At 39.7% G+C, this 12,971-nt stretch overlaps 1 protein-coding gene across 1 annotated transcript; it reads left to right on the forward strand.

Moving 5' to 3' along the window:
- Positions 1 to 1,967: 1,967 nt before the first annotated feature.
- slc17a5 (solute carrier family 17 member 5) lies at positions 1,968 to 12,464 on the forward strand. The gene is made up of 11 exons (XM_087802331.1): positions 1,968 to 2,141; positions 3,839 to 4,035; positions 4,191 to 4,424; positions 5,145 to 5,232; positions 5,296 to 5,382; positions 7,005 to 7,123; positions 7,977 to 8,138; positions 8,197 to 8,329; positions 8,392 to 8,539; positions 10,553 to 10,643; positions 10,710 to 12,464. Exons 1-11 carry the CDS (start codon positions 2,057 to 2,059, stop codon positions 10,848 to 10,850), a joined length of 1,485 nt encoding a protein of 494 aa, XP_087658457.1. The 5' UTR covers positions 1,968 to 2,056; the 3' UTR covers positions 10,851 to 12,464.
- Positions 12,465 to 12,971: the final 507 nt, after the last annotated feature.

The following is a 12,971-nucleotide window of genomic DNA, read 5'->3' on the forward strand; positions in this document are numbered from 1 at the left end:
AGGGCTTAATCTTACAAAATATTCCCATGTGTCAAGTACACAGTTTAATCTACAAAGATGTTTTTAAAGTCGATCCACAGCCAGTGAGAAGGTTGTGTTCTCGTCACAACGTGAAGGAGCCACAGGTCTGTGGTCGTCACTGCTTCTTCAGATCACATGACCCGTTAATGTTGTTAACTCATCTGGTTAGTTGGTTAGTGCTGCTCTTCATTGGAATCCGCGGCAGTCAGTTTATAACATAAATATAGCTGGACCTGCTGTCAAATGACATTTAATTAATGTTGTTATTTTTGAGGGGAAATCATTGAAATCCTCTTGACTCTTGTGTTTGTTCAGAGTCGTGTCTCACAACAACGTCCTTGTTTCTGGGATATATCTTCTTATTATTCTTATTTTCTCCAACACTTGATCAGTAGAAGAGACTGTTGTGTCTTGTTTCCTTCATTCATATTCTTTGCCATTGGCTGGTTTCGTCTGTCAATCAAAGTCAATGCATTGTGTTTCGCTGGAACTGCTGGAAGTGCAAAAAAAAGGACGTTTGCAACTGAAGCATCTGCTTCACGCCGTTGGTTTTTTAGATATTAAAGCAGTTCTAAGTAGTTTTGTGTACCTTAATATTTTTGTACTAAAATAACTTGTGATGACAATATCAACTTAAAACTAGTTGAATGACTCGTACACCGTGGCTTGAGGCGACTAAAGTTGTTATTTACATGATTCATGGGCTCTTAGCAGAACATAAATCAATCACAGATGTCTTTGAGTGACGAGCGCAAAGTCCAAACAAAATGGCGGATCTTTTATAGTTTGAATATTCAGGTAAACGCCTCTAGTCAATTGTGCATGTATGATTGTTCAGATACTCTAAATACTTGATTCTAAGATGGTCGTGCCACATGGTGGTTTTTTGGAAAGTTACCTCAGTTTGTTGTCGTCTAGAGAGAATCTGTTCATCAGTCGACTTACGCAGATGTCTGTCCTTGTCCTTGACTAGCTGAGAGATTGTTGTGTATCTCAGTGTGAGAGTAGGTTTGACCTGAAGAACAGCTGAGCACATGGATTTTAATGCAAAGAAATGATTGTTTACTATGAATTAAATATGAAAGATTATCAGTAAATCAAGTGATTATTTTAAATGTGTGTTAAGATGATCGAGTCAGTAAAGTTGTCGTATCCTTACATAACCTCGTGTCAAAGATGGAACATTTCTTTACATGAATAAAGGTTAAAATCAGCAACGAAAGGAGTTTGTTAACCGCGGTGTTGAATAGAATGATCAGGATTCTCACTCCTTCGACAAATAAATGTCAGGCCAAGAACAGCTGCTTCAGGTCCTCCAGTCACATGACTAGGCAAGTGTCAGTGAACGTCACTAGTTTTTGGACAACAACTTAAAAACAAGATTAAACTATAGAGTTGTTTCATTGTTTCCTGAACAATTCCTCATTACAAGATGGACGTTACAGTCGAGCAGGACGGAGGTATTTGGATGTTTTTAAGTGAGCGAAGATGAAGATGTAGACGAATCTCATTGGTCGACATGAGGGTGAGTTGAAAATGATTGACACATGAATGTAGGTGAACTAACCCTTGAAACCAATAGCGAAGCTCGGATATATTGGAAAATCCAGGGGTAACTTTTTTACTTTGAATTCTTATTGCTTTTCCAACAGTGAGTTTTAACAGCATTAAAATCAGACTTTGCTTGAAATTTGTTTTTTGTTTTTTCAAATCCTACAAATAAATTTCATTAAAAAAAAAAAAGATTTTTAAAGTAATGTTTAAAAAAATTAATTTTGAATAAAAAGGAAATTAGTTTAAGAAGTTTAACCGCACAATTTTAAATCATCAGCAACGATTTAAACAATTCATTTACAGACCGCAGCGTAAGCGCTTCGTTTCCGGTTTAACCACGTGACTCGGACCAGCCAATCCGCTGCAGCCTCAACTCCTCCTCCGCCAGCCGGAGTGTGTGTGTGTGTGTGTGTGTGTGTGTGAGAGCAGCTGCTGCTCGTTGTTGTTGTTGTTGTGTTGAACACGGAACCGCGGCCGGAGAATGGACCGGTACCAGTCTGAGACGGACGAGGAGGAGCAGGAGACCCCGCTGCTCCGGCGTGGACGCGCAGAGAAGCTCGAGCGAGGTGAAGGTTCACGCGCACAGATTTGTCGAGTCAGCGAGAAAAACACAACTTTTACTGAGAGAAAACTACATTTATTTACTCACTATTGTCTCTTAGAGATACTTTTACTCGTGTTTTAAGAAGTAAGAAGATAATGTCTGGTCTGTTGTTCACCTTTTACCTTTAAGAGCGTCACGAGACACAGACACACCTGAGAAGATAAAAGATATTTTTTTGGGGAAAATGCTTTTATTGCTTTTTACTTGACACCGTGATTTCCTAAATAATTGAGATTTAACGTAATTTAAAAGTGTTTCTGAGTATATTTGCCAAAATAATCGTTTTTAATTCAAGATGAAACCAAGATCCCACATTAATTGCGGTTAAATCCATCTATAACCACAACACGTGACTAAAAAGCGTTAAATGTTAATATAAAATGGTAAAACTAGGACAATAATAACCAGCACTTTATCTCTTTTTGTGAGATATTTTCTTCTGACTCCAGTCTTTGCAGATAAATATCTTTGACTACTTTCATGTTTGTCTTGACAAAACGATACTAGTTGGTGTTTTTATTTAATCTCACTGTACTTTAACTGCATGACAATATGTCCTGGTGACTGAGTTTAAATCTCGTTTCTTTATAAAACTTTTTAATCAATGTTGTTTATGTCCAAACACAACTATGTTTTACTTTTCTTCATTTGTTCTTTCTGGATCTTATACTTTCATTTTGTGAAACAGCTTAGGATCTGAGTTTATTTTTTATGATATATATTTAGCGATAGAAAGAAATATTGTACTTGGTTCCAAATACACATTGTGTTAAATTATAGTCAACCATTTTTTTTCACCAACCATCAGTCGTGATGTGTTGATGAAGCTTCATGAAACAGTGTCATTATCTTCAGAGTCCACTAGATGGTAGTGATGTGTTGATGAAGCTTCATGAAACAGTGTCATTATCTTCAGAGTCCACTAGATGGTAGTGATGTGTTGATGAAGCTTCATGAAACAGTGTCAATATCTTCAGAGTCCACTAGATGGTAGTGATGTGTTGATGAAGCTTCATGAAACAGTGTCATTATCTTCAGAGTCCACTAGATGGTAGTGATGTGTTGATGAAGCTTCATGAAACAGTGTCATTATCTTCAGAGTCCACTAGATGGTAGTAATGTGTTGATGAAGCTTCATGAAACAGTGTCATTATCTTCAGAGTCCACTAGATGGTAGTGATGTGTTGATGAAGCTTCATGTAACAGAGTCCACTAGATGGTAGTGATGTGTTGATGAAGCTTCATGAAACAGTGTCATTATCTTCAGAGTCCAGTAGATGGTAGTGATGTGTTGATGAAGCTTCATGAAACAGTGTCATTATCTTCAGAGTCCAGTAGATGGTAGTGATGTGTTGATGAAGCTTCATGAAACAGTGTCATTATCTTCAGAGTCCACTAGATGGTAGTGATGTGTTGATGAAGCTTCACAACTGTTCTAATTAAACATTTTTAAAGTGATGGCGCCTTCTACTGACCTCTGAACAACATGACACTGTTTCATGAAGCTTCATCAACACATCACTACTGATTTCAGTCGTGACCCTTTTCAGGTCATCTTTGTTCACGTCTGCAATATTTATTGAAGCAAACGTTGCTGAGCCACACCCATCATCTTCATCATCATCATCATCATCATCTTCATCATCGTCTCTCCTGCAGCTCCAGCCTGTGGTTCAGCTCGCTACACTCTGGCTCTCCTCTCCTGCTATGGCTTCTTCGTGGTCTACTCCTTGCGCGTCAACCTCAGCGTGGCCATGGTGGACATGCTCAACAGCACTCATCACAACGCTGCCAACCACAGCGCGTCGGTGTGCCCGGCCCATCCCAGCCCCGCTCGACCCAAACACAACCACACGGTGAGCGGTGACGGTCGTGGTCACGATGAGTCAGAGTGCTTCACAGCGATGAGTCAGGATGGAAAACTACTGTGACAGAAAAACACGACTGAAGACGAACTAAGAAGACATTTTCAAAACCTTGTTTGATCAAATCAGTTTTCTGACTTCTACAGGCCAACGTGTACGACTGGGACTCTGGGACTCAGGGTTGGATCTTGGGATCCTTCTTCTACGGCTACATCGTGACCCAGATCCCGGGAGGTTACCTGGCGGGCCGCGTGGGGCCGAAGTGGCTGATGGGATTGGGGATCCTGGGCACGGTGGTCTTCACACTGTTGACCCCCGTCGCCGCCGACCTGGGCTCCAACTACCTGATCGCCGTGAGGGTGCTGGAGGGCGTCGGAGAGGTTCGCTTCTGAATGCATCACGGCCGCTTCAAGTTGATTTTGAAATGAGGAAAGGATGACAAAAGTACTTTTATGAGTAGTTTATGAAGTAGTCTCTTTGAGGAAATGAACAGAAGAAGAATGTACTACAGTGATCCCTCGACACGATCTAAAAATAACCCGCAATAGATGAAGTAATGAGCTTTATTTTTTCCAATTAATATACATGTTTAAAGGTGAAAACCCCTAAACACACACTTTTATACACTTTTCATCTTCACTCTCTGTCCGGAAAAAGTAGAAATAAAATGAACAAAACATCTTAAATAGACTCAATTTACTTTTAAAACGTGTTTTTCCTACTGACATTTAAATAATAAACAAATATATACATTGAGTTTAAATAATATCTAGGTCTCAACATGTAAAAAAAACATGCAAAATTACACTAAAAAAAAAATCTGCGAGTCCGAGGACCACTGTATTTAATAAATAAATAAAATAAAAAAAATCTATTCAGTATTTTAATAAACTTGTAATAAGTAATAAATAAGTATCTATATTCATATTCCAACCTAAAATATATCTTAATATAACCTGAGAATGAGTCATAGACAAATGTTATTTAAACACTTAATAATAAATTCATTGTAAATGTCAAATGTATTTCATAAAACTTGTTTAACTTCTTCTTATAATCCGTCATAAACACACTTTCTCTCCACGAATGTTTTCTCACAGGGTGTGACGTTCCCTGCCATGTACACCATGTGGGCGTCTTGGGCGCCGCCGCTGGAGAGAAGTCGACTTCTCACCATCTCTTATATCGGTAAACGCCGCAATGCACGCTGGGAAATGTAGTGTCGTGAGTGACAGTCTGGTGTCGTTGCAGGAGCTCAGCTGGGAACCGTCGTGTCTCTTCCTCTCTCCGGGGAAATCTGTTTCTACCTGGACTGGACCTACGTGTTCTACATCTTTGGTAAAGAACATTACGTTTAAACTCTATTTTATTTGATTATTTTAGCGGCGATAACTTCTCTTAACCCTTAAAGGAAGTCGTTAAACTCCTGCGTCATTATTCAAGTCTTAAAAACATGATTGACGGACGATAATATGTCGCCTCGTACTACAAATGAAGATGAATGAATCGATCTGTAATTGGCTCAACAATTATAAAGTAAAAATTCAAGTCATGTTCAGGACAATTCGTCGTTCTTCCTCCTCGACGCCCCTTTATTGTGATTGGTCCACTTGTCGAGTTGGTTTGAGCCAAGTTTAAAAGGCTAGAACTCCAGGGGCCTCGTGTACTGAAGGGTTTTACAAACAAAAAACGTGCTGAACCTCCTTCACGTCAAAGTCCATGTGTATCGATACTGAAAAAAGAGCGGTAAAAAGGTTGTAATTCCCGTAAGGTCTGTAGGTGGCGTACATTGACGATCAATATTGATCATAAATTAACACACAGTAGTTACACAAGTTAATATGTTCTCTTTCAAAAAATGAATGATCTGTATTTATCAAGACAACGTTGATCATTTTATGAATATTTTAATCCGCTATTTTACGCTTTTCCAAAAAAACCATTTAAGGGAATTATGAGCTTGTTTTTATAATATAACAAAGAAAATGATTCTGATGCTTCAAGTCAACAAAAGTCATGAAGATTTTTGTGAAACAACATTTGATCGAAGTGAAGCTGCAGAATGAAAGAAGTCACGTGATCATGTGATCAGAGCGATCTCTTTGAATAACACACCTGTATAAATACAAATATGTAAATGAGGGCGTGGAAAGGGACGAACAAGTCTGCGATTAGTTCTACGTTGATTGGGATGTACGAAGGAAAAGTGTCTAAATTCGTGTCGCACACAGATTCATTCATGTGAATATTTTTGTGCTGCACTATCTTCCCGATGTCAGTTTCCAGACATATTTAGTAGAAGATACGAACTTCTTGGTACATGAGGCCCTAGTTCTACCTCTCAGTGCGTCGTCCACTAACTATTGGTTTGTTATGAAATAACTGTAACAGTCTCATGACAAACCAACAGCGAAGCTGGATTATTGGACTTCACACCAAGAACCTGAAGTTATGAAGCCAACAACTCCAGTAAAACTGCACTTAACTCTGAAGAAGAGACGCATCCACAAGTAAAACACACAAGTCACAGTTTAACACGGATAAAGTGAATTCATTTCGATCCTAAATGATCAGTTTAAACCGTAAATACCTTTATATCAAACTACTTAATTAAAGAAATGATGAGTTGTTCACAAATTTGTCTAAAAGTATATAAATAATTCATGATTCAAGTTAAAGGTGTGAGAGTCATTTTTGTTCGACCCGACTTAACACATGAGTTGTGTTGTTGTTGTCGACACTCGCAGTATCTTCCAAGTGTTCGCACAACGAAGAGGAACTAATGCTTGATAGTGATCAGAGTTTCAACGTCAATGATTGTGCAAAATTAATGTTGTGTTGTTGCAGTATTTCTGTGTCGAGTCACAGAAAAAAGATTGTAATCTTTACCCCAATAATCCTTTGTGTGATCCTCTCATCATCATCATCATCATCATCATCATCATCATCACCTGGTCCAGGTGCCGTGGGTCTGGTCTGGTTCGTCCTGTGGTCGGTGTTTGTGTTCGACACGCCGAGCTCTCACCCGCGGATCTCTGAGCGCGAGAGGCTGTACATCACAACGTCGCTGAAGGACGAGGTGACAGAGTTTCACACGATATGTTTCTCTGAGACACATTTAGAAAAACACCTGATGCTGTTCACGACTCATCATTAAAAAAACGTTCTTTTAATTGATTTAAAAAATGACTATATAGAAGGTTTTTATTTAATAGTTGATTACATTAGTTTGAATATTTCCCATATTGATTTTTTTTGTGTTGTTGAATTCTGTTCAAATGTTTTATTCTATTCTATTTGTTTTTTTAATTCTTAACTTCAATTTCATAAACATACATTTAACGAAACACATTATTGAATCCAATTGTATGAACAAGTATTCATTGCTTTAAAAACAAGTTTCAATAAAAAAGTAATGTAATATTATATATTAAATAATTATATATTAAATAATAAGTACATGAATATATAAATAATCATAAATAATTTAATATTCTTAATATATTATTCATTCATCTTCTACCGCTTTAACCCTTATGGAGGTCGGAGGGAGACTGGAGTCTATCCCAGTATCATAGGGTGAGAGGCAGGGGACACCCTGGACAGGACACCAGTCTGTCTCAGGACACACAAAGACACACAACCATTCACACACACACTCATACCTACGGACAATTTCCCAAAGTTCTTAATGAACCTCTGTATGTTTTTGGACTGTGGGAGGAAACCGGAGTGTCCGGAGTAAACCTACACAACACTGGGAGAACATACTAACAGAAAGATCACAAGTTGGCTCGGCCTGGAAGCGAACCAGCAACCTTCTTAATCTATCATATAAATATTCACTGATGTCCTTCCAGATGTTTTCTCTTCATACTTGTAATCTTCAGGATGAAACGACGTTCAAACGGTTCATTCTTACTTCGTTCCAGTTGTCGCCCTCGTCCTCCGACATCCCCTGGGGTTCCATCCTCACGTCGGTCCCGCTGTGGGCCATCGTGGTCGCTCACTTCTCCTACAACTGGAGCTTCTACACGCTCCTCACCCTGCTGCCCACGTACATGAACGACATCCTGGGCTTCAGCATCCAGCAGGTGAGGCGACCCATCCGTCCCGTCGGGTCACAGGTTCTGACTCCGGTGTCCTCCACAGAACGGGTTTCTCTCGGCGCTGCCGTACCTGGGCTGCGCGCTGGTGGCCGTGGTGGGGAGTCACGTGGCGGACCACCTGCGAGAGAACGCTCAGGTTCCCACCGTCAGAGTGAGGAAGATCTTCTCGCTGTTCGGTAAGAATCCTCTTCGGTCTCAAGACCCTGGCAGGGCTCTGAAGGTTCCTGTGCCTGTGCAGGGATGGTGGGACCGGCCGTGTTCCTGGTGGCGGCGGGTTTCATCGGCTGCGACTACCAGCTCGCCGTGGCCTTCGTCACCCTGTCCTCTGCTCTGGGGGGAATGTCAGCGTCTGGATTCAACATCAACCACCTGGACATCGCTCCCTCGTAAGACCTGACGTAACAAAAAATCCGCCTTGTAGTCTGAAAAATACGGTAGGGATGACATTCACCCGTTGGACTTCACCGAACACTTGTTTTCTGACCAAATGACTACTAAGTAAGTAAAAGTTATTTGTAAAGATCTTTCTCAGACCAGGGTCACAACGAGCTTTATCAATCAAAAACTATACACAGTTAAAATATATACTTTAAAAGTTCAAGACAACATAGAGACAAACACAGCAGCAACAAGAAAGTTAAGAAAAAAGCTCAAATAAAAGTGTCTTGAGATGTTTCTTGAAGGAGTCAGTAGATCATCAAACACAGATGTTTCTTGAAGGAGTCAGTAGATCATCAAACACAGAGATGTTTCTTGAAGGAGTCAGTAGATCATCAAACACACATGTTTCTTGAAGGAGTCAGTAGATCATCAAACACACATGTTTCTTGAAGGAGTCAGTAGATCATCAAACACAGATGTTTCTTGAAGGCGTCAGTAGATCATCAAACACAGATGTTTCTTGAAGGAGTCAGTAGATCATCAAACACAGATGTTTCTTGAAGGAGTCAGTAGATCATCAAACACAGATGTTTCTTGAAGGCGTCAGTAGATCATCAAACACAGATGTTTCTTGAAGGAGTCAGTAGATCATCAAACACAGAGATGTTTCTTGAAGGAGTCAGTAGATCATCAAACACAGATGTTTCTTGAAGGAGTCAGTAGATCATCAAACACAGATGTTTCTTGAAGGAGTCAGTAGATCATCAAACACAGATGTTTCTTGAAGGAGTCAGTAGATCATCAAACACAGATGTTTCTTGAAGGAGTCAGTAGATCATCAAACACAGATGTTACTTGAAGGAGTCAGTAGATCATCAAACACAGATGTTTCTTGAAGGAGTCAGTAGATCATCAAACACAGATGTTTCTTGAAGGAGTCAGTAGATCATCAAACACAGATGTTTCTTGAAGGAGTCAGTAGATCATCAAACACAGATGTTTCTTGAAGGAGTCAGTAGATCATCAAACACAGATGTTTCTTGAAGGAGTCAGTAGATCATCAAACACAGATGTTTCTTGAAGGAGTCAGTAGATCATCAAACACAGATGTTTCTTGAAGGCGTCAGTAGATCATCAAACACAGATGTTTCTTGAAGGCGTCAGTAGATCATCAAACACAGATGTTTCTTGAAGGAGTCAGTAGATCATCAAACACAGATGTTTCTTGAAGGCGTCAGTAGATCATCAAACACAGATGTTTCTTGAAGGAGTCAGTAGATCATCAAACACAGAGATGTTTCTTGAAGGAGTCAGTAGATCATCAAACACAGAGATGGTTCCAAAGCTTAGGAGCAACAGTCTGGAAGGATTTCTCTCCTCTGGTCCAGAAGTTCAGGAACCATCAGTAGATTCTGATCCACAGACCTCAGAGCCCGAGCTTGGGTGTAAGTCTGGATCAGATCACTGATGGAAGGTCTGACCATGAATAGATCTGAAAGTAAGAACCAGAATTTTAAAGTTGATCCTGAAAGAAACTGGAAGCCAGTGAAGAGTTTGAAGGAGAAATGTGAGTTCTTCTACTAGAGCGGCTCAGAATTCTGGCTGCAGAGTTTAGTATGAACTGCAGGCGAGAAGATCCTTCTTGTTTAGACATGAAAACAAACTGTTACGATAGTGTAAACGAGAAGACACATGTTTATATGTCAAAATAAACATTCCTTGATTTGGATCCTGAGGATCACATCAAATGAATTGCTGGGTCAGATTTTGTTATAAGGAAGACCAGATAAAAACGGCTGTCAGACTCGTTAAAAGTGGGAAAATGTGTTCATTAGGAACACGTCATCAAAAGTATAAATAAAGTAAATATTATAATATACAAGACCAAGACAGATAATCCAAAACTTAACACTTAGTTTTGGAATCACAGGACAAAAGTCAATAAATGTAGGTGTTTAGAGAGAAAATTAAAAAAAAAGAACGTTTGTCACTTATTAGTGAATGTTTTGCTCGCTCAGGTATGCAGGGATTCTTCTGGGCATCACCAACACATTCGCCACCATCCCCGGTATGGTGGGTCCAGTCATCGCCAGGTCTCTCACCAAGAACGTAAGAACGAAACGATCAAACTCTCGGCGGCAGCTGGAGTGACCGTCTCGACCCTCTCGTCTCCAGAACACCATCCCTGAGTGGCAGACGGTCTTCTACATCGCCGGCGCCATCAACGTGGTCGGAGCCGCTTTCTACACCGCGTTCGGTCAGGGGACGGTTCAGCCCTGGGCGACCCGGGTGTCGCCCTCCTCTCACCGAGAGTGACTCTGGCCGGAACCACGGGTAACAGTTCGGCGAGAGTCCGAAGCCTTAGACGGAACCCTTTTAATTCGCTGTAGAGGAAGAAGGAGCTGCTCGCTCGCACAACACACTGCAGGCAAAGAGGGTTTAGCACATGAAAATAAGTTCAGTCCACATGCAAGAATCCACAAAACATTCCTAGTTAATCAAAGATTTTACTGCTTAAAATGACGCCAGACAGGCCATAAATTATGTTTGATTAACATTTACAACACGTTATGTATTTAATTAAAAAGGGAACAATCTGACTTCATGTGAAATAGCAGGAAGTTATTTTTTAAAAGTTATTTCTGTGAAATTAGGTTCAGAAAAGTAATTTTATATTTACTTTTTCTATGATCGTCTTCACTTACTTAATCACTTTTTCTAGGTATAGGTTTAAATGTTGCTTAGTTTTCTCATAAATATAATAGAAGATAATTTTTTAGTTTTTAAAAAGAAACAAAGGTTTAATTTGTGACTCAATAGTCGAGTTTTGTTCTTGTCAGGAGATTTACTTTTGCCGTTTGTCACCACCTAGTGACCAATTTTGGTATTACAAAAAACTATACCATGTTAGCAATTTTTGTATCTTTAGATACATTTAAGCAACATTTCAACACATGTCTTTAACTTTAACTTAACCAGCAGAATCTACCTCAATGAAGGAAGAATAAGGATCTTAAAAAGGAATGCGGGGGAATCACAAAAAGGGATTTAATTCTTGTTTTTTATGCTTCTTCTCTTGGAAAGTACTTTTTTTTAATGTTTGTTCGAGACCAAAGTCTTCTAGGTTGAGAAACACCAAGTGGTGTTTTGGACTGATTCCGTTTTTCTATTCATCTTTGCTAAAAAGCTCAGGTATAAGAGGTTTTTTTTAATCCAGAAATGATGTTTTTATTCCAACAAGTGAAGCTTGTAAATGTAGGAGAGAAACATTCCTTATTATTGGAATGTGCTGACTCAGGATCTGACCTCGTCGATGCAACGATCGATAGAAGTCGAAGGTCAAACATGATTGTATTCAAGGGATCATTTAGTCATTTTTTTCTGTCATAATCACCTCTGACCTAAGATTTGCACATCAGTTTTCGGTCATATTGCACTTTCTGAACTTATCCTCTGAGGCCTTCTGACACGTCTGAGCCTTCACGTGTTAATGTTCGTTTTTTACACATTTATCCCTTGCGTTGTCCCCGGGTCAAAGGTCAACGACGTACAACACCGTGTGTGTATTTCTGGACGCCAGGGAGGTCGTTGACCTTTGACCCAGAGAACAGAGTACTGACATGTAAACGAAGAAATACGAGTCGAGGAGTCGAGCGATGTTTTAACGATTCAACGGGAATTTAAAATATATCTTTTTCAAGTCATTTCATGGTTTTAAAGCCACAGTTTTGCCAAATCATCACGTTTTAACTTCAGGACTTTTGTGTTTTAAAGAAGGGTAAACGATGTTTCCACGACCATGTGTGTCACGTCTGCTCATAAAGTGTCTCAGAAGCACAAAAGTTGTCTTGTTTCATTTTTTTATATTTAAACTGTAAACGCGAAGTAAAGTAAGAGCTACTTGTGTCTGATCTCAAGTTTCCTTGTGTAACACGTCCATAATAATGTGTATTAAACGAAGGTTTGCAGAGTGAATCTCTATGTACTTTACTTTTTCATCTGGGCATCGTTTAATGTTGGCGGGAAAGCGTCTCCAGGCGTCGCCCGGGAGGATTTGAAAAGTCTTGATATTGAAAAGGACACAAGGAGTGGTTCAGTCGAGGCGGATCGAACATGCCCTCATGGCAACGGTTAACCTGGAACAGGTTCTGCAGGACGAGACCTCATGGTGCCGGCGAATGACGTGCATGTGCCACGTGTGCGTCAACTTGGTATTTATTTCATCATCCTTTCAAACGCCAACATTGTTTCATATATATATATAAATATATAATTATTATGGATGATAAATGATATTAATCTTAACACAATAAGCACCAATGGGGCAACAGACACACAATCACGAGATTATCTTATGAAAGTTGTTTCCTTGTTCAGACACAAAGGGTTGAGTCGAGTTCACTGAACCATCGTTCCTGAACTACGAACGTGAAAATA

Source organism: Callionymus lyra, chromosome 11 (genome assembly GCF_982586985.1).
Source record: "Callionymus lyra chromosome 11, fCalLyr1.hap1.1, whole genome shotgun sequence".
Classification (NCBI taxonomy): Eukaryota; Metazoa; Chordata; class Actinopteri; order Syngnathiformes; family Callionymidae; genus Callionymus; species Callionymus lyra.

Coding starts and splice junctions, on each gene's coding strand:
- slc17a5 (XM_087802331.1), top strand. CDS start 2,057: ATGGACCGGTACCAGTCTGAGACGGACGAGGAGGAGCAGGAGACCCCG. Junction 4,425..5,144: donor TGCTGGAGGGCGTCGGAGAG/GTTCGCTTCTGA, acceptor GTTTTCTCACAG/GGTGTGACGTTCCCTGCCAT. Junction 10,644..10,709: donor CCAGGTCTCTCACCAAGAAC/GTAAGAACGAAA, acceptor TCTCGTCTCCAG/AACACCATCCCTGAGTGGCA.